A 22,131-nucleotide genomic window follows, 5' to 3' on the forward strand; every position below is an offset into this window, starting at 1 on the left:
AAATGCTGGGGTTAAATGGTATTTATGTAAAAGGTCTAAAATGAATTGTATTGATGGAATAAATTAGTTGTGTTCTAATAACTCTCTGGGAAAGGAATAATGATCATTTTATAAGTGGATATGTTTTGCATATGTATTTCCTTTTATGTATATTTATATTTGTATTGCTAATTATGCCTCCTGTACAAAAAGGAGGTATTTGTTAGGGGGACCTGAGCGAGACCTTCTGCTGAATTATGGGCAATTGCCGCAAGGTCGCATTCTCATTCAGAAATGGTTCAAGCTGATTATATGGATCTTTCATTTCATTAATCATGTCCTGAATAATTCACTTCACTCAAAATTCCTAATGTAGGGGAGTCTATTCTGCCTGGATGTGAAACCTATTACCCACAGAGGCTCAGCATATATTAACCAACATTACTAGCTGGCTGCCTCTTCAAGATATCACAGTTGAGGTCACGAAAGAGTTGCTGTACAAGTTTTGTGTTTCGCAGAGTGTCCAAAGTGGGAAACGTTCTGAGCACACAAAAATAAGATGGACAAAAAAATGGAAAATGGTACCTTTTTCACAAAATGTTCCAGTAAAATGAAGCAGGCACTGGCATGAAGGCACATGCTTGTCTTGTTGTCGCAGTTCACGACACAATCCCCCATTGAGACAAATGGCATCACCGCAAAGTTCATGCTTTAGTGCTTGAGCAGAAGTTCCGGTCACGTTGGCACTGTTGGTAAGTGAAATTAAAAATTCAGCCATACATGAAATTTCCCGAATACGGGATGAATAAAGTTATCCAATCCAATGATGATCACCACATGTATGGTTGATTCAAACATTGACAACAACAACACATAAAATCCTGCCATACTTTACCTGCATAAGTCAAAGTTGCTGCCATTGATGGCATCAGATGGGCTGACTTTATTAAATTCAAGGATTTCAATGCAGCCTGTAAAATTGAAGAAAGGCTTTGCCCTCTAGAGAAAAAAAGATTTATCTTTAATAGTTTAACAGTTATAATCTCTTATTTGTTGACAGAGGTGCATGCTTTTTACCCTTTAACTTTATTAATAACACCAGAAGTAATGGAACAATGGATGGATGAGGTTTTTTTTACTCCCCAGATAACTATAAACTGATTTTCTTTCATGGATAAATGTTTATTTTTAGCTATTATATAGTCTTACCATAGTTTGTAACCAGTTGGGGATTGGAAGTTTACAGAGGCAATGCATAATCAACAAACAACTGTGTAGCTTTTATAACACTCCATTAAGTCTGGGTAGGATAATCTTTTTTAACATTTCTTTCAATAGGCAGTGATGACTTTTTCACGAGTACTCGTCAAACTTTACCTGATTGGCTGAGTATCGTTGCGGAAGACCACCGGTAAAGATGTGGTTTATTTTTTTTATGGTAGGTTTCAAACCATAATTACTTGCAGCTCTTTTAAATTTTCCATGGCCAGAAAGAGTTATTTCAGCCTCACAAGGACCCACATGTTGCCTAAAAAGTGAAATATACAAGTGTGATTATTAGGGTTCAAAATGAAAAACTCACAACTGCAACTCATCCCCAAAAAATCTGGGTAAAGAATTGATTGATTTTCAATGCTTTGTAGTTGAAATGGGGTGCAAAATTAAGCATTTTATTATATTTAAATGATGGAATTTACAACTTTGAAGATCCTAGAGGTTCGTTAGTCAGACCTGCAAACACTCCAATATCCCTAATTACGTATATACATTTTATTTCACTTATTCAGCCTTACACAACTCACCTCACATCATTATTATCGTTTAGTTTTACTTTCAGAGTTACATGTGTTACACTATAATGAGAACACATTCTCAAATAACACACATTCCCACTGCTCATTATAAACCATGCACCTACAACATTTTGATGCCTGCTAGTTCTAACAACGTCAACATGTGACAACCACGCTTTAATAGGAATGCAACAACCACGCTTTAATAGGAAGGCAATGATATCTTGAACAATACCCACTGTGAAGTCTATTCTCAAGGTCTCTCCTTAGTAACAGACTTCTGAAGCACCCAGGAACCATGGGCTGTTCTCAAAAGGTCCGTCTCTCAAAATGTCTATTTGAAACGCCAGAGGGGGCCGATTTTTCCATCAGTGCAGATGCAGCACTAACTATCAGCACTTTGAGGGTACTTAGGCCACAAATCCCACCAATCCCTCTCCTCTGATACCTTCTATTATGGGGAGTGGAAGTAAGGGAGGTCCACGCAGCAGTCTATATTGATTTGTTTAGACCTCACTTTGCAAACTGTTGCATACACCGGATAAATTCTCGGGGCAAAGACTGCAAGCTGCATAAGTCCTTTCTCAAGAGCTCCCTTGCATGGGATGGCGATTAATTTAGAAGCAGTCTGCCAGAGCAGCCTGGCCAACAGCCAGAGGGCAGTGTACACGCCGTCCTTGAGAAGCCAGCCCCACCGGGTTTCTGTTTAACATATTGAAAAGTCTCTTCAATGGGGAGATATGTTAAAAGTCTATTATGAGTGTGGTGCTAAGGATGACCATGGTGTGGTAGCTCTGGGTCAAATCAGACAAAGATGGACGGCATATGCTGTCAGACAATTACAAAGTCTTTGCTTGGTGACACCGACAACCATTTTTCCACACTCTTGACCCTCTAGTTATGACAGCTCTCGTTCTCAAACTGTCTCCAAGGGTTCAGCAAAGAACATGATGATGGATTTTTACCACTCTTATTTTATTTTTATTTTTTTTCCAAGGAAAAAAAGGGGGTGGAGTTTTCTACCCCTTTAACCTGGTAGTCTTGTGTATATGCACATTGATATTTAGGCCAGATATGGAGTATATTTCTGCAGTGCTGTGGGGGTGTTAAGGTAATCGTGCCAGATTGCTCCAAGAAATGTTCAACACCTCTGCCAAGATTCAGTATAACTTAAGTAGCTTCTTTATGTTCATGTGTTGCTTAATGTAACAATGTGAAAACATTGTTTGTTTTTCACATCTTCTATTCTATATTGTCATAGTTTTCTTTTCCAAGTACTATGTCTTTTTTACAATACCAAAAAGCAGTGCAAAAGCTACAATAGTTTCAAAATTAAATTGCCTTTCTCTTCTATAAAATGAGAAAAAAAAGAATGATGAGAAGTAGTTACCCAACAATTTATTAATGTGTTATTTTGTCTGACTTTTTACAATTGTTAAAAGCCCCAGCGACATTTAAAATTGGAACTCATCTATAATTAAGGCTAATGTCCATATTTTGGTCTTTTTCTGTCACAGCTATGAAAGAAGGAACAGAGAAAACTAAAATAAATATATGGTTTGGGACAGCCCAAATAGTTACAATTATGGAACTAAAAACATCATTGAAAAGTGCTTGCAAAATTGTGCCAAGACTCAAAAACAATATGTCAAAGGTTTTCAGCCTCACTTTAATTTATTTAAGCATTGATTTTATGCTTGGCTCTCGACTGCAAATCTTTTTTTGGGGGGAAAAACTAAAAATTATGACATAAAAAGAGCTAATAAAACCTCACGCTTTTTAATTACAGCATTGTGTGTCACTGAGTAAAATTTCTTTGAAATAAACACTTGTTTGAACTAAAATATTCATTATGATTATGCCCTGCTGGTTTGACTTACATTTTTTATTTTTGAACACATGTTTTAACACTTGACAACAATAACTAAGAATGGGAAGTTAATACCACCAGAGGCGCTAATACTCTTGAACATAGTATTTAAATGTTAGAGCTAAGAAGCTTATGATGCAATGAGGCCGCTACCTACTCATTAAAGGAAAAATATACCCAGAGGCAAATGAGTTTAAGCAAATAAAATTAGAAATGTAAATAGAAATTACCAATCCAATACACAATATATTCCATGATATGATAATCCCACACATTGCAATGCAATTCAATTGGAATGAACATACCTGATATTGACGATGTGTACTTTGTTGTCATCAACATAAATTTGGGTGTTAATCCACGTCACATCACCCTCTTGATTGCAGGAAAAGACATACTGAAAGAAAAGTGAGAACTGAAGGTAATTAATGCTAAATACATTCTAAATTGTGCACATGAATACATGTGTTCCATAGAAAAACATACTTCACATACGTGTGTTTATGTTTTATATATAATCTATTATCATCTTGGCATTTTACCTGTAACATCCCATCCGTGACAAAGAGTTCCATGAAAATGATATTTTCCTCAGCCGGTCCTTGGCCCAAATAAATAATAGTTCCATGGTTGACTTGAGTTTGAAATTTCACGGTGACGTTGAATGGGCTAAGGTCAATCCCTTCAAATTCCAGATATGAATTTCCAAAATACTGGACATTGTTTGATTCTAAAGAGAATATAAAGAAAGTAAAATAATGAGAAAAGTATCTTTATCTCTACAAGACACTCTACAAAAGATTCAGACCTGATCCCTGCATGGAAAGTTGTATTTTCCATACAATTCCACCTAAGAAAACTGGGTGAGTTTATGAAACATCACCTTGACCGATATCACCGAGCAGCTTCCATGTCTAGCCAGAAAGATGCGAAACCGATATGAACTTCCTGTTTTTATTCCTCCGAGTCCCTTGCCACAGCTTTTGTTGGGGCATAAAATCTAAATGTATTCGCCAAATAACCTTAGCAACAAGAATAGAATACAGCTGAAATACACCGAAAGAGAACGGCACAAAACTTAGGAAAGGAAGGTAGAGTAGATTGCTTTTATATGAAAAGAACTGCAAATAATTCTTCTCTGTCGGTATTTTCTCCCCTTTTTGCTCACTGTAGCGGCAAACTGAAAATAATTCTATTCGGGTAGAAAGCTGTGAAGCATGCAAATGGCACAATACCAGGAGAGAGAAGCTCAATGTAGTCATGGCCGTTTATTACATGCTGAGTTTTATAGTGGAATAACTTGTCTTGTATCATCCGTGAGAAAAGGCAATTATGGGACACTCCTGTTAAAGCTTCCCTGGCCGAGAACTTATTGGGCGTAGTGTCGAGGACCCACTTAAACGACAGGTTCGGCCTTGCATTTAGGGAGCCTATGTTCGATACGCTGTATTTCTCATTTGAAAGAAAGGGTGCAAATCTGTTACTGGGATGTCAAAGCGGGACGTGTGTTAAATTGAAAAGCATTTGTGGATGCACTTGTCTCATGTTCCGTCTATTCTTATCTGGAGGACAAGTAACCAAAAAAAGGGGGAAAAAAACAAAGACATTCATTACACTAGAGAAATCAGCAAAAGCTCCTTTAAAGTGGTTGCCATGATTAATCAAGCAAGCACAAGGGAGACCTCTATCAATATTTGTTACACGTCAACTCCTAAAAGGCTTGCGAGCACTTTTGATCTAACGGCATGTTCTTTGAGGCATTTGGCAAGCAGGTTTACCTTGATATCCCATTTGTATGGCAAAGCTATAGGAAGAGAAGCCATTGACAAAAGAAGACAATCATGAGGAGCATACTTACTGTGACCTGAGAATTAATGAGGCTTAACCGAGACCGTAACAATAGAAAGCTGTGTTCTTTACCCCTGACAATAAAAGTTGCCAGTGCTGATGATGTGAAATTAGCCAGTAGAGACAATGCTTTTCATTCATTTTAAAGACTTGTTTGGTCTGATGTAGTCTTTGATGCACTATTAGACTGTTGCAAGGACTGAACCTGGTGCCTCATTAAAAGCTAGCTTCAGTTTCGCCTTCAAAGTTCTCCCATTTTCCCCCTTTATATATTTTTCTTACAAATTTGTATACAATTCACCAGTCACCTCATTGGGTAAAAAGTATCTCAAATGAATGAGAATATACACATATATATATATGCTATTACTGTACTATATGTGAGTGTGTGTATGGTGTATGCAGATGTAATTTCCAATTTATTGGAAAAGAAAAAGAAAAGAGGATAGCCATCTTGTTTTGTCCATGATATATTGGTTAATCCAATAGACTGACGGATTGAACTTGTCACCGGACTGAGATAAAACGCTGCAGAGGACCATTCTTAGACTTTTAGCAATTTCTGAGCCTCAAGGCAAGGCAAAATGTCATTCTTCACGTTCAACAATTGTGATTCTTGTTCTGAGGCGAGGTGATACAAAAAGGTTTAAGTGAATGTGGAAAGCTGGGAAACTGCATTCCCAGTGTAAGACTTAACATGTTTTTTGCTCTTTGCTTGGACCTTCGATGGGTTTAAATAATAGCTATTAATAATAATTCATGAGTTTTTTCAGACAGTCAATCATTCAGGACTGTAGCAAATTTCTCAACGACTTATTCTAACGTGTTGGCAAATACAAGGGCTATTTTTAATCCTATAAATGAGAGAAATGAATATATATTAACAATCATTGATTTAAACTATTAAACATTATTTAAAGGTGGATGTAAAGTTTTTGTGACATTGTTTTTCACAACTGTTGTCATTTTATCAAGTTTGATAATACAATTTGCAAATGCAAAATGCCTAGAAACTCATTTTCCAAGCTGTTAGTTGGTTATTTTTGCTTATCTCTACAAACAGGCGGATTCTCATTTAGATGAGTTTGACTTCATAGAATTTGAACATTTAATATTCAAATTTAAAACTATTCTCTTTGATAGGCCCTCAGACGAGTCTCTAGCAAATGCTTATCTCAAGAAGACCTTGCATTTCAGCAAAGGGTGTGTCTGTATACCAGTATCTTATTGCCTCTGTTTGAATTCCTATTGATGTGTTTTTATCAGACGAGGGTTTAAAGAAGCAGTCTGAATTCATTTCGAACTGCAGTAAGACCACAACTTTCCTTTTGACAGTGACCCGGTTAGATAAACATGCAGATTTCTTTGTCCTTCCACCTGAAACTTATTCAAAATTGTCCATAGAGGATAACTGATGAACCTTGAGTTTTCTAGACTCAACACAAGTAACCGTGTCTTAATAATCCCAGCGTCGTGCAACCCAAGAACGGATCAGGTGCAGCTGGGAAGACTCAGTTATGTTTGGCCCAGAGTGAATTTCAGCGTGTCACAGTGAATTGGTTCAAGCTTGTCTGTGTTCAATAGGTCTGCTTAACTGCTCTGCTGCTCTATAAACAGCTTCAAAGCCAAGGCAGACCTCATCTGTCAAGAAGAAACAATCTGCCTCCTCTCTAACACGATGTAGGTGAATAGCAATAGCAACGTGGAGAATGTCTGATCCGCACCCTTTTCTCGTGACTGTAAAATTTTGAAATGATTTGCCATTTGTCTGTTATACGTAAGCAATATTATTGTCATGTATTTGACTTCCTATTCAACATTAGTTTGCTCAGAATCAATCAGGGATCGACATTTTTTTTAAGGGTGTCTCTGAGGTGTTCAGTTTCGAAATGTACCACCCACATCCAGGAGACTTTCAAGCCTTTACAATTTAAGACTCCGAATATATTTTATATTCCCCTGGAAAACTAAAGCAACCCTATAGCAAGACCTTCAGAGCTGGCAAAACAAGATTTACTCAATACTCCTCTTGTTCTAAACTTATTTAAGACTAAGTGCCTTTATTTATCGCATACTTTTATCTTTAAATTCATTGACAACCACCATTTAACATCATAAAATCATTTTGGGGGGGAAAACATTGAACTCAGATAGCGTCTCAACTCATTCCACAGAGACCAAGAGGGGTCAATGGAAAAGGATGTAGAAAGAATTGATTGGTTTAGAACCTTCTTTCAGTGTTGTGACTGACAATTTGCAGACCACCTGCTTCCTCATTTCAGTTGTTTGTTCTTCCCAGCTGCACGAATAAGAAAAAAACCCAAAACAAAATAAAAAAAACACAAGACAGAGCATCAAGCCAAGCATCATATGTATCTGAGAGCAAGAAAAAGACTGATCCAACCTCTCATACTCGGAGAATTAAATCTTTGCAATACGGAAGGTAGCGTGAGGACACTGCGGCGGTCCGGCGCCTATATAACTCCCAAAATGTGCTTTTGTACCTGTGGATTGCTCAGCTGTCTGCGAGGAGCGGAGTGTCAGTGTTTGCACACTTGGTGTAAAGCCGCGAGTGATGTTCTTGAGTGCAGTCTCCAAGGGAACAGCATCCGTTCCATGAGGGAGGCAGGTGACCTTGTTGATGCCATCTACACAGGAATATGCTTCTGGACATGGATTTAAGAGGCAATCATCATAGTTGTGCTCACAGTTTTTCCCCTGTGTACAAAGAATAAACAGCCAGTAGACGTGTGTGTGTGTGAGTGAAATGAAACACAAACTGTATATAATGTTAACAGTATGAAAAATACAGATTCTTGCCTGAAGAAGTAATATTGAATTATGGGCATTTATGTAAATGTGGTGTTAGGCATGAATAGCAATTTAATGAGGTTAAATTACCAGAGCAGTTTGTTTGTGGATGTGATTTCACCAATTTGAAATGTACTTTTGTTGGAGAGTGGGGCAAAAGCAAAAAATAACCATTTTTTTGGCAGCGAAATGGGTTTTACCAATCATAGGATTATCGTTAGTAATCTTGGACACACAACATTTTAAACTTTTAGTATAGAGCTTTTCCAATTAAAAATTAACATCAATGAATTGGGAATTTGAGGTGGCAAAAAACCCTGAAAAAAATGCAACCCATCAAAATTCAGGCAAATCCTTACTATATTATTTACTATATGCCCCAAATCCCATTCTCATTAAATTCCACCAACCATTTTATAAAATCAGAAATAATGTGAATTCCCTGCTTAGATATGTCTGTTTTGATAAGGGTAAATATACGTTTATGAACTTGCAAGTGCATCCAAATGACTAAATTTGGCACTGATCCAATTTACTCTTGTTCACGCCTGCCAGACATATTCCACTCCAGTCATTGCTAAAGCAGGATTACATCAGTATTTCAGCAGTACAGCGAAGTACAGTTATTGCTTCATAATAATCATGATTATGGAGTGAATTGCCAGTGCAGAAGGAGATAGGTTAATTCCATTTTTTTTTTTAATAATAATGGTGAGGAAGAAACAGGTGGGGAGGCTCACCACAAATCCAGGACGACAGAAACAGGTGTAGCCGTAGCCTGGATCACGCTGAACGCAGATCCCCTGGTTGCAGGGCTGTGGAAGGCACTCATTAATGTCATCCTCACAGTGAAGGCCTGTCCAACCTGCCAGGAACAAAAGCCCACAGAGTGCACTGGTGAGCCCTGGCTCTCCCACTTCCACCCTCTGAAGTGAATATCAATCAGATGCTCCCACATTGATTTTCTTCTTTTTGGGTTCACACTTATGCACAGACAAGAAAAGGCTTTCACTAAGTGTATGGCCGCTGCATCCATTTTAATGAGGTAGCAGCAGTATCATCTATTTATCACATTATTTCCATACTGTATGTCTGGATCATTCCCCAGAGACAGGTAGATGACTATTGGATGGCTGGGAAGAGTGGAAGTGATACTGTACAGACATGATTGTAACTTGAAGCACCTTATTTCGATTATGAATGGCCGGTTAAAACAAAAACAAAGAAGGACATATGGCAAAGTCCACTCTGGGAAAGTGGGGCAATGCAAGTTGATGCAGCCTTTTCATGAGTAACAAAGGATTCTTGTAACAGACGGTCTGGTTCATTGGCTTGATGTCATATGACAAACCTCCACAACATTTGAAGGACTTACCTGACCCGCATTGGCAGACGTAGCTATTAATAAGATCTTGGCAAATGGCATCGTTGTGGCAGGGAGATGAGCCGCATTCGTTAACGTCCACTTCACATGAATCCCCCGTGAAACCTGCTGGACAGCTAAGAAAACATATCATGTTCTTAAATGTGGGAGGCTGTCAGTTCTATCTCCAGTGTTGGCTGTAAGCAAGAGATACTTCATTATTTATTGCAGAGCCTGTCGGCTGTTGTCTTTTTTTGTTTTAGCCATCAAAGCGTATTAATAAGATTTCTTTTCAACTGTTAGAAGGACATGCCCTGAAGGATCTGTTTATCTGTCTTTCAGTTGATCAGAAACATCACTGGTTTCAAACTACTGGCCCTGGGGCCAGATGTGGTCCGCCACATCACTTTTCTTAGCCTCGAAGGTAAATCATGGGAGCCAACTTCATTTTTTTGTGCTAAAATTAGAATGATTCTCGATAATCTCCTTTTAAAATACTAACAAACATTAGAAATATTGAATATTTTCTCCCCTGTAAATTTAATGTATATGATATATCTAAATAGTATCTACAGAAACGAAGACTGTAACAAAAAACACTGCTTTAGTGTGACCTCAGCAAGCATTTTAAAAAATATAAAAACGGTCTAATCATTCATATATATTTTTTTTTGCTAGAGTGAGGTGTGGAAGGTATTTTTAATTCAATCTTAGCAACAAGAGCGAATGCGCAAGTTTGTCAAGCGTGACATTTGAGCCCACAACACATGGAAAACAATGTGTTTTTCAGGCTATTTGTTAGACAGGTGCAGAACACAATATGCATCACTTCAAACAGTTTCTGCAGATAACATCAATCTGTATCTCAGTTTTTTTTATCTACTCATTCACATCTATTATTTTTTTTACCAAGTAAACATATTGCATCAAAGAATTAAACTTGGTTATTTTAAAAGGAACTTTAAATGATTAGAGTGAAAAAATATGTCTTTTGTTGTATACACTGCATAAAATCTTCAAAGGTAAATCAGTTATAAAAAAGTAATTGGCTTGGATCTTGATTTTTGTTTTTGTTTTTCAAATCTATACCAGACCACACATTAATGTGTCTGGTAAACAGCAAATTTATCTTATAGTACCTGCCCATAATAAACAAAAAAAAAACCACAAACAAATACTAGCTACTCTGAAGTAGATATAAAAATGCAATCTCTACATGAATAATGTATGGTAGTGCTCTTTCTGAAGTCATTGTCGTCATGGATACTTTTAAAGCACGACAAAGAGCATATAGCGACATATCAGTACAAGGTCATACAAAGCAATTATCTGTAGGACATTGGAGGCAGTGTACAGAGTTCAAAATGCACACTTTAATCACATAAAACATGTATTTAGATGCGTGTCATCACTTAGGGGACATAATGTGTGCAATTAAATTCGAATGACAGACTGGCAGTCTACCTGAAGGACCATTAGGCCATATGATCAAATACTTCAAATGTATTTTTAATTGGGGACAGGCCAAACTTGGCATGCAGTCAAATCTACAAGGCCAATGAAAATTGTTTTGATTTGACTCGCATTGCACTTGGGATTTTTTTCAATTATTTGAAATATATATATATTTACAGCATAAAACACATTGACTTTCCTCTGGTAACTACAAATGGGTACAACAAATGTCTAATCAGTTGGTGTTTTATATGTTTGGTAAAGGCCTTTTACACTATTAAATAATTAGATTGCTCTTATGTCATGAGGTTTTAGGTAAACAGTAGGAAACAAGTAAACTCACCTGCAAGTAAAGTTGAGTCCTTGCCCACCAATGCATGCAGCTTCATTAGTGCAAATGCGACCAAATTCTTTGCACGCATCAATGTTATACTGGCAGAATTTTCCTGAGTAACCATCCGGACAAGTACACAAGTATTTATCCATCATCTTCACACATGAGCCTCCATTCAAGCAGGGTTTGATAGCACAATCCTGCAAATAAGGATCAAAGATGGTTCACAACAAACATGTATACATATGGCATTATTTTATGCCCTTTATAGTTGTTGACTCTAATTTGAACTCAGCATAAATACAATTTGACAGTGTGTAAAACAATCTTATCACCAATTCTCGTGCTTATACAACATGAAAGGTGTCTTGGCTGGTCTTATAGAACTTGCGCGGCCAATCCAAAAAGATTCAATTAAATGTTCAAAGACACCTTAGAAAAGTAACCCAATGCCTTATCTTTGCAGTCCATCTAAAGCTGCATACTGCTTCAATCAATTAGGTGTTAGACTGAGTCATTTACTTGAAGGTATTTGTACAAAGTTTGCATGATGGCACCGCTTCGGTTCCGTTATCGTTTCGAACAGTTGATAAAGTTAGTGACACTAGAGACTGCACAAAGACAACAAAGTTCTTCCCGAACATTCAGCAGGTTTAATCATTAAAACTCCACTCACATCAGTGTTTGTTTCACATCTGCTGCCGCTCCATCCTGCATCACAGAGACAAGTGTAGGAAGAGATTCCATCATGACAGCTAAAGTGGGTCAGAAACAGAAGGGGGTAGAATTGATTTGAGTAAGAGTTGAGATTAAATACAATGTTTCTTTTAAAGCAGCTCTATTGTAAATGCAAAACACACGATTGGGAAACATGTCATTTGACAACCTGGAATTCATCACGAGTGTGTGTGGAAGGACATTCATTCAAAGTCATTTCATCATGGTTTGTCCTAATCTACAGCATTTCCGATTCAAAGGGGACAGAGATAAATACCTACCTCCCTTGAAAACAAGGTGCCGACAAGCATTCATCACTGTTGGTCTCACAGTTGGGGCCTGAGAAGCCGTCAGGGCACACGCAGTGATATTGATCGGCTTCGTCAATACATCTCCCGCCATTTTGGCACGGCTTTGAAATGCACTCATCAATGTTGACTTCACACCATGGTCCTAGCAAATAAAGCCCATTTCTTTAAACAGTCAAATACAACAAGAAAGGAATTGTGTTGTATTGTTTAAATTTTTAAGAAAACATACATTTCTAGCAACCTATCAACAGTAGACAGTCAGACTCTAGAAGTCATTTTCTAAAACTATATATACAGTATTTGGGTGTGGGTGTGTTTTGATAATAAAGGTCAAAATGAATTATACGCATCATGCAGAATATCACATCATGGGAAAGTTGAAATGAGCTCATTAGACCATAGTTCCGTTTTTTTAAAGGAAAGTTAATGATCCCATACCACACCTATTTTTATTGATTTATTTTTTTAAGGCCATCTTGGCCTTAATGCCCAGGATATCCTCCTTCAAGGTATTTTAGGTGCTCAAAATTGCTTGGCAGCTCACATGGCTGATTTTCTCATAAATATTAAACACACATGCACTTTGCTCTGATTGGATCACTGATCTCCTAAATTTGATAGCAAAATCAACTTTGAAGTTGAAATGTTACTCCAAATCATGGTGTCTATGGTAAATAGAGTGCATTTGTAAATGCAAATATTGATAGACACTCAAAAATATCTGCTAAATGTAATAGTACTTCACACACACACACAAAAAACTATGCAAGAGAGCCCCAACAAAGTATTGTTCAGTTTTCTTGTCAAGAATCCAAAAGAGAGCAGCAGAAAATGACCAGAATTATTGAAAAGATGTATTCAGAAGACAATCTTTCTGACTGCATAACAATTTGAACCAAAGAGAACATTCAACTTGACACATGACCTGATGCCCTTCTTAGTTCAGCATCGGAAAAAAAATGGAAGAATCTACAATTTGGCAGTCAAGTATAGCAATAGGAATGCTTCATCTGTTGTATGGTAAGGTCAAACCTTGAGGTAAAAAAAACAAAAAAACATGGCCATATCTGGACATTATATCCACAGAAATATCTGCAAATACTTTGGAACTCAAGGATGTATTTACTTAATGGTCATTCTTATTTGAAATTCAGCAATCATGCATGTAAGCAAGAATACAACCTGAAAATATATAATATAATGCATGCATTCCAGTGGAAAGTACACTATTTCATCTGAGTGCAGTTTGGCCTTTGTGAAAAAAACATTTGAGTATGTGGATTTTTTTGTCAAACTGAATGAATAAATAAATATTGCTTAATCCTTTATTGCTACTCATGGGTTATACGGTGGATGCCCTTGACGAAAGTACATAATGATTATCTGTTGAACTGTATATCTCATTAATGCAGTAAACTGCTTTGTCAGGCTCATCCATTATTTCCAATAGATCTAAAAGAGGCAGGTCACATTGCATTTTGGACCTTTGTTTTTAACTGTATTGATGATTTTTTTTCTTCTTCTTTATCCCTTTCATTAAAAAAGAAAGAAATATAGTGACTGACTTTTCCTGGATGAAAGAAGAAAAATAAATCTTATCTTTTGCTTTATTTCGTTTTCACAATAACAGAAGATTTGTTAATTATGATTTTTAAAGAAATCCAGGAATTATATTGTGCAAAATCTGAGTTGCGATCTTATGGAATTCATTCAGACGTGTGTTTTTCTTTCATAGATAAAATCTTGTATTGATTTTTATGTACTCTGACATGAAAGACAGAATAAAAAAAATTCATAGCAAATGTGCAAGTGCTAATTTTATATTAAGGAGGTACTTTTTAACAAGATTGTGTGTTGTGGGTTGACTGTTTTCTGTGTAGGTCGCCTCGGGGTCTCATTTTTAAAAACATTTTTTTTAGGATGTTAAAGCCAGCCTGAAGGCAATTTGCTGTAGCGACTCAAATTAGAATATGAAATTATAACAAGTAATATAGTCATTACAATATGGTCTCTGTTGAAGGCCTTACTTAGAGTAAAGCATAATTCTTGTGTCTTATACCTTTACCTAAAATGTATCCATACAAAAGATATAAAAAATACATTTATTTACCTTTACGAGTCAGTAAATATGATATATGAGATTTGATTTAAGATAAATGATCTTCCTTCAAAGACTAGCGACTCGTTTTGTAATTTCTATTCTCATGAATGGAATATCATGTGCATTTAATAAAAAATAAAATAAAATAATTACAGCCTATCCTCTAAATGTAATTTCTTAGTGAGGCGTAATTGGAATGCATTTTTGTCCCTCTTTTATATCAAATGAAGCATTTCGAGGTTTGCTTGCAACCTTTTATTTTAACCTCAAATTCCCTCATGCTCACTTAACATTCTACAACTGAAAAAAAAATACCTTAATACTTTCTAAGGGGAAAAAAATATTGCTACAAGCCAAATCATTACCGACACCTCATTAGTTATCATACAGAGAAACATCCTTCAGTTTCTCCTCAGCATTAACTCTAATCAGCGGTTTTCCACCCAAACATAAGCAACCGAATTAAGGATAAAGTAGAGATTGTATACACTACTGCAGGCTTTAAAACATTTTCTACAGGTCTCCTTAAGGAACAAATACAGCGAATTAGATGAACCAATCATTGTAAAATGTATTATAATATCTATACAAGCAATTGATGAATGGATTTCTGGTTTATAATTCTAGTGGGGTAGATTCATGAATGATTTGATATATATCGTTATTAATTCATTATTTCATTTTTAACACTGCATTTTTCCATGATGTAATAAAATTAGTAATGTGTATTACAGTACTCAAAAGTTTCAGGCTAAAAAATGAACACAGTCGTATTTCTAACACAACATAAAAGTGCAGACTTGCTATAATTCAACTGATGACCATATCTCAATTGTCATGTTCATCCAGCAGTGCAAATTCACTGGAGCCTCACTGCAACATCATCAGCATGCAACAGCGTGCTGACTGAGAAAAAAATACTCCATTGTGCTGATTGTACTGTACTATCACTCAAGGGAACACGCTCCTTAATGACGGATAAAAAAGAAAAAAATAGCATCTGACAAATGACAACATCCAAAACTTTGATTCATTCAAACATCATACCCTTAACTCTTTTTTCACAGTAGAAAAAATGCTCAAGTCCAAGTCTTAAATCAATTAAAAAAAATGCAAATATTCCAAAATCCAAAACCATAACTTTTAAAATATATTGACGCTAATCTTTCATACCGAACAAAATTTAAAATTAATATGCTAATTCATACCAAAAACAATCCAATGAAGGATGCAATGCACGTAAAAAAACCTTATCATTATTGTATATTTGCATCCAAGTAAGCTACCATATAACGCCTTCACACATTTAATAGTAAACAGCTTCATCTATTGGCCCCTAAATTGATTCTGGCATTTAATAAGCAAAAAAACAAAAACAACAAAAAAATATCTAGTGCTTTCCTGATGTCAGTAGCAGAGAGAAACCTTAATCATGTGGTAGAATCAAATTTCCACGTTTCATCCCAAATAGACTTGACACATACTTATTAATTCAGAATAACACTCCAAATTGAGCCAAGTAGCATCAAAGAACTCTCCAAAAAACCTATTATCAAGCACAGTACTTTTTGTGCTGCAGTAGAAAGTTATAGAGAGAATACTTGCAAGACTTCCAGTTGGTTTGAGCCAAGTCAGAACACATTCTCTGGATGCTTGCTCTCTTGGGGAGTCCTGTTTCCCTGCATGAACTTAGAGCATCAGAAAAAGTAATGACTTGTACTATAGTGTTCGCAGGCCTAATAATAAAAGCTGCTTCAGTGGGAATTGGGCCATGCGTGTCAGGTTGTGCTCTCTAGAGTCGCAATACCTCAGAGATTTCTCCCCCTCTCTCAATTGAGGAAGGATAAATTGATGATACAATACGGAAGACAAATGAAATTAATCTTCCCGGGAGGTGACAGGAATCGGCTTCAGTAGAAAAAAAAACACGTACACACGTGCACTAAAATAGCTCAATATCTGACTCGTAGGAAAAGAAGACGAATGGATTGAAGTGAAGCAACTATAGGATTTCTGATACTAAATAGCTTGATTAAATAAAGGAGCTTAGAATCAGGAGAAGTTTCTAATAGAGCAAACGGGTAAAAGGAATGTTTCTCTCAAAAAGCAACCATTCCATCTGCCCCAGGCAGACCAATTAATAGAAAGTTTTGGGAAGCAGTTTTAACACATCTGTGTCAGTTCTCCCAATTGTACCAATTGTGAAAAGCCTTTCAGTTCTTCTATTTATTTCTCATTGTCACCATGGAAAATAAGATATATATACCTGAGTATCCTGGCTGACAGATACAGCCGACAGCCCCCGCCTCGCTGATACAGGTACCCTCTTCCTCTTCCCGGCAAGGTACAATTCGACAGTCTTTCCCACTCAGGTGACACACCGTTCCAAAATAACCAGGAGGACAAATGCAGGCAAACCTATGGAATAAAAAAGTACGCTATCAGGCAATCACCGAAGTCGATGAATGGAGGAGTTGAGCATGCTCTCAGAATTCAAATTCTTTTCATGACAAATCATTCATCCTTTTTCCTTCTTATCTCCCAAAGCCCTGTATGAGTGCTGGAGCCTATTCTTTAAAACTAAGGCAGGGGACAAGTTCGACATATCCCCAAGTATTAAGCCTGAGGTGGGAAAATTATTTTAAAAAAAGGGCCGCGAATGGGTGCAGGTTTTCTAGCCAGTGAAGAGGACACCAGTCTTGTATCAATGAGGTGTTGTAGAAGTGTAAATGGCAGTCAGGTGTAGCTTATTTTAGTCTGTGTTGAATCAGTTAGAACTAAAACCTGCATCCACAGTGGCACTTAAGGACCACTTTGGGCATCCCTGTCATAAGTAATTGTTCATTGGCATTAAAGAAATGATGATAGCTTAGCAGGTGGACAAATAATGTGGATTTAATATGCAAATGGAAAACTAAACTATAATCTCAATTAAAGTTAACATTTATTTTGTAAATTGCACTTTAAGAGCAACTGTTATGGAGTATAATTCGATTATTACTGTGTTATCTCATCAAATTACAGGCAAAACAAGTTAAGCAGTATCATACAATAAATAAAAGACATGGATACATGTATAATAAAAAATAAGGTGAGCAGAAACAAATAATCTTTCATAAATGGTTGGCAAAATCTTTTCTTAGGATAATAGATTTTGCATACGATTGATGGAGCTATTTGAATAGAAAGAGAAACTTTGGAATAAACAGTCATTTTTTCATGTCTGACTGGCATTTCATTCAAACAGGAACAATATAGCAGCAATTAAGTTTCCCATGGTGCAACTCACTTTGAATTATGCTTGATGACTTATTACTGAAGGGAATAGCCTAATGAGTCTGATAATGCAGTTTACTCCATTCAAATCCCTCTCCCCAGCTGTCAGTGGCTCTAATATCTTTTGACCTCACGTCTCTAAGGCAATGGCTTCCCTATTTATAGGGGGTCTGAAATCCAAATAATATTATAAGTATGGTATAATTTGTCTCCATAAAATCAGCAACATTATACCCAATTTTCCTGATATGCAAGATGCTTTTCATATGACACAAAAGCACCGTACCTTCTAATTGTGGCTCAACTGGTCAGGAACAGTACCCTGGTGATTAACGCTCTCTCGCTTTGCTGCCTGCCAGCCAACGTTGCTTTTGAGCTTCTTATGAAACAAAACTGTATCCATTGATAACATTGTATTATTTGCCTATGCCTACCGTGTGATAAGAGGTTAATAGGAATGTGTGCAGAAGCGAAAAGACACTGTTGAACACATTGCAGAACAAACTGAATCAGCTCAGTGTACAACAGTTTATTCAGTTGGCGTGTCAGTGAGATGAAGATAAGGGTGAGCGTGTTGTGTTGTTTCTATAGTGAGCGTGGAGGTTAAAACACACCGAACTGTGCAATAAGGTGAGCATTCTAGTATTGAGTAGGCCTGGGTCACAAGGGAGCCAACGCATGATGGGAGACAAACTCGAGACAAACCATTTAGGACTCAAATTGGCCCTGGGACTGCTCCTATCCGTCTGTTCAGCTAAGCTCACAAGCCCCGGGGCTCTCGTTAGGCATGGCAGAGAGAAGCAGTAGTATAGCGCTGGACTGAAGACGGACTAAAGGTACATGATATTTTCCAGCTGATCAACTCTCCGTCTTCAGAACGGCATCTTACAGATAATACACTATGTATGGAGGAAGATGGCTACACATTTAAAATAAATTTCCATATTTTCAGTACCGCTTATCCTGTAGGGTTGCCTTGTAGTGGAGGCTGTTCATATGGTTTTGCGTGGATAGCAGACTACACTGTAAACTTGTTGCCAGGCGGTTGCAAGGCGATTCCCACTAAAATTGAATAATAGAGGAATCAATGCTCCTTGCAAAGTGAATATGGGGATGTGTATGTTTTGAGCAGGTGTGTCAATTGGACAGTTAACTAAATCTGATGCAGATGATCATCTTCAACAGCATATGTAAGCCGTTCTTTGGCTTCATTTCATTGTCAGATCAACATTTCAATTTCCCGATTATTTGATTCGAGCATTCAGTTAGAGCTCATTTTGGTTTCAGTTTCACAGATCCCACATCGTTTGCATGCCGGAATGCCTGCCGGGCCATCTGTCAGCCTGCTCACCTGCTCACACAACAAACACCCCACCTGCTTCGTCTACTACAGATTTGCATACCCTCAAACCCGTCAATAAACTTTAGTTACAACTGCCTCCCTCCTCTGCGTTTGGCTCCCTCGCTCATCCAGAAAATTAACAGCAAGTCAGGCAAATGTACCTCTGCATCTCCCCTGACTACAGGCTGTTATCAGTTCCACATTTTTTTCTACTCTTACTTGTTCACGTGGTCTTGACAAGTACCACCATGGAGGCAAGGCTCTGAGGAGCACTCATTGATGTTTTGCTCACAGAAAAGCCCTGAATATCCCAGTTCACAAACACAGCTGTAAAATACAACCAAAACAAAAACAGAAAAACATGTAACCAACTAGTTGAATGGTGAATTGACAAACACATAAAATACAGGCAATTCCTTATTTTGATAAAGACTTCTTACTCTAAATAAAAGTTCTCTTGACATTATCCATTCGTAATGTAAAAATGATCAGTCACTATAGATAAAATGCATCATAAAAAAAAAAACCAACAACAACAAGAAGCAGTTCAAAAGTCATAGTCGCAAAAGTGCCAATACTCTCTTTGTAGGACGTGACTGGCCAGCAGCATTGCATGCAGTACTAATGCTGACTACTGTAATCTTCCTTTAGCTGAGCAGGCTTCAATGTTATAGCACTGCAGCTCAGCCACTTCTTCAACTTTCTTTAACCTACATAGCATTTAAACAGTCTTTAACTCGCATTTGTAACAAATACTCATCTCATTGACATTAATTTATCTTAATCTAGTGGAAGGGTAATATTTGGTGTAAAATACATTTCAGAACATTTTTATGTTTTGACCATTAGTCCATAAAATATGGCAAGCAAAAGCTTAGCATGTAGTTTTGTACTTTTTGAAAAAACTGAGACTTATCACCTGTATCCGTTGACCCGGTCCATGCACGTGCCATGGTCTCCACAAGGATTAGAGCTGCACTCATTGGTGTCAGTTTCACACTGGCTTCCTTCAAATCCTAAAAGACAGAGGATATGGTCGTGGATCAGTGAGCCCGCCCACATTGCTGAAAACGTCAGGGTCGATGATAACCAAGGCCCTGGTGAGGACCATTTTAATGGAACTAGTAGCCCCTGTAGCATTTCTCATCCTCCATCTCTTTGCACATACGGTTTCTCCTCAGAGAGCGTGTAAGTCTAATAATACTTCAGTGCCACGGACAGATTGGTTTGAGGGTTAGCGGTTTGGGAAAAAGGCGGATGAATGGGCCACTCTATGCATATGTCTTTAGGAATAAGGAAAGTAAAGATGGGGGTGCTTCTTGTTAAGTTGGGGCAAGAGGGAGAGCCTAAAAACCCATGGGTTCTTTTGCCCTGATTCGTTAGGGGGTTCAGGGCAGTTTGGCTAAGCAGATCAGAAGGAGTTTTGATATAAAAAGGAGGGTCAGTCTCTAATGTTCTCCTTCAGTGCTGTCCAAAAACACAAAAAAATCTGAATTGATTTAAACTCAATACAATACCAGTTAAAATCTTATTGGAGGTTAATTTCAATTTCAGTATGCTGCTGTGTGAGGTCTTTTTTCTGACTATTATATATGTGTATGTATATATATATTTGTTTTATATAATAAATTAATCATATGATCAGGCTGTTGCTATCTTAGATAGAAATATTGCTGTACACAATAAAAATGTGATGCCCCAAATAAAGCGGATTGCCTTTTTAATGAGCAAAACTATCAAAAGCATGATTAAATCATAAATTGTTTCATTGATTTACCGAGCGCGACCAGGAAAGCCTGTAGACATTTCTGTTAAGCAAAGATTGACTACTCTACATTTTGTGGGTGTGGTGGCAGTCGACGGATTGCCTCCATTTTTCCCCCCCGGAGCAATAAATCATTATGTTTTTGAACCCAGCCCAAACTGTAATGGATATCAAACAATATATTTTCTTTTATAATAAAATGAATACACCGGCCTGTTGCAATGTTGTGACAGGTTACAGTTTTGTATAACTTGGGACGTAGGAATGAGAGTGGTTTCATGGGTGAACAAAGAGCGCAGAATCTAGTGAATTATGGGACAGCACAGGTTTCCCAACCTGGCGTGTCAGTCACGGCAATGGCGGTACACCTCGGGGGGGCTATTTGGAATGTCACTGCAATGTAATGCATCTTGTGCCACTAAGCACTGACTGGAGGCTTCTTTTTGACAGCACCGAGAGAGATAGTGCAGGCACAAGCTCGCAAAGTCATTCCATCATGTGGTCGCAGCTCGCCTATGAGATGGCTGCCACAGCCACTGAATGTCTCGTAGGAAATAGAAAGTGAGGGTAATCCCCGGTGGACAGTCAGCTAACTTTGATAGGCGTTTCAATTGAAAAATGACTGATGTCTTCATTTTGTGACTGTGAATTTGCTTTGGACTGCAACATTTGTCCTTATGGTCTGATCAGATCGAAAATAGATCTGGGCAAAGAAGAAATAATGGTTTCTAAAATCTCTAATGTCTTGACATAATGGAAGAAGGAAAGGACAGTGCTGTGAAAAAGGATTTACCCACACCACCCCCCAAAAAGAGCTTCTTTATTTTAAGGCAGAGCTCATTATTCATTACTATAATACTAATTTGCCTACTATATTTTGGGTACTTCAATATTCACAGGAGGAGATGCAATAATAGGCATTACAATAGTACTAATTTAACTTTCAGAAGATATCTATTGTTTAATTTGTCACGCTTGTCATATACTAACCCTCACTCTGACATTTGCCCTTACAATAGCCTTTTCAGTTTGTTCTGCTTCCGGGTCATTAACTTCCTGCTGCTGTACACTCATTAGAAGGCTGCAATGTGCACTAGAAAAGCAGCATACCATGGACAGCGCTTATCTGGTTTGAGTCAAAAATATTAATGAAGGATAAACAGTAG

At 37.4% G+C, this 22,131-nt stretch overlaps 1 protein-coding gene across 1 annotated transcript in view; it reads right to left on the minus strand.

The window, feature by feature from the left end:
- eys (EGF-like photoreceptor maintenance factor) overlaps positions 1–22,131 on the minus strand; it is an 82,404-nt gene that overhangs the window by 34,426 nt on the left and 25,847 nt on the right. The window contains exons 25-38 of the mRNA XM_077729412.1: positions 20,120–20,216; positions 19,420–19,527; positions 16,849–17,000; positions 12,452–12,623; positions 12,130–12,208; positions 11,463–11,653; positions 9,677–9,801; positions 9,042–9,166; positions 7,995–8,208; positions 4,185–4,372; positions 3,948–4,039; positions 1,357–1,507; positions 875–978; positions 565–725 (exon numbers count right to left, since the gene is read on the minus strand). Of these exons, the coding sequence (XP_077585538.1) occupies positions 565–725; positions 875–978; positions 1,357–1,507; positions 3,948–4,039; positions 4,185–4,372; positions 7,995–8,208; positions 9,042–9,166; positions 9,677–9,801; positions 11,463–11,653; positions 12,130–12,208; positions 12,452–12,623; positions 16,849–17,000; positions 19,420–19,527; positions 20,120–20,216 (1,959 nt within the window). The remainder of the gene's footprint in view (positions 1–564; positions 726–874; positions 979–1,356; positions 1,508–3,947; positions 4,040–4,184; positions 4,373–7,994; positions 8,209–9,041; positions 9,167–9,676; positions 9,802–11,462; positions 11,654–12,129; positions 12,209–12,451; positions 12,624–16,848; positions 17,001–19,419; positions 19,528–20,119; positions 20,217–22,131) is intronic.

Source organism: Stigmatopora nigra, chromosome 12 (assembly GCF_051989575.1).
Source record: "Stigmatopora nigra isolate UIUO_SnigA chromosome 12, RoL_Snig_1.1, whole genome shotgun sequence".
NCBI lineage: Eukaryota > Metazoa > Chordata > Actinopteri > Syngnathiformes > Syngnathidae > Stigmatopora > Stigmatopora nigra.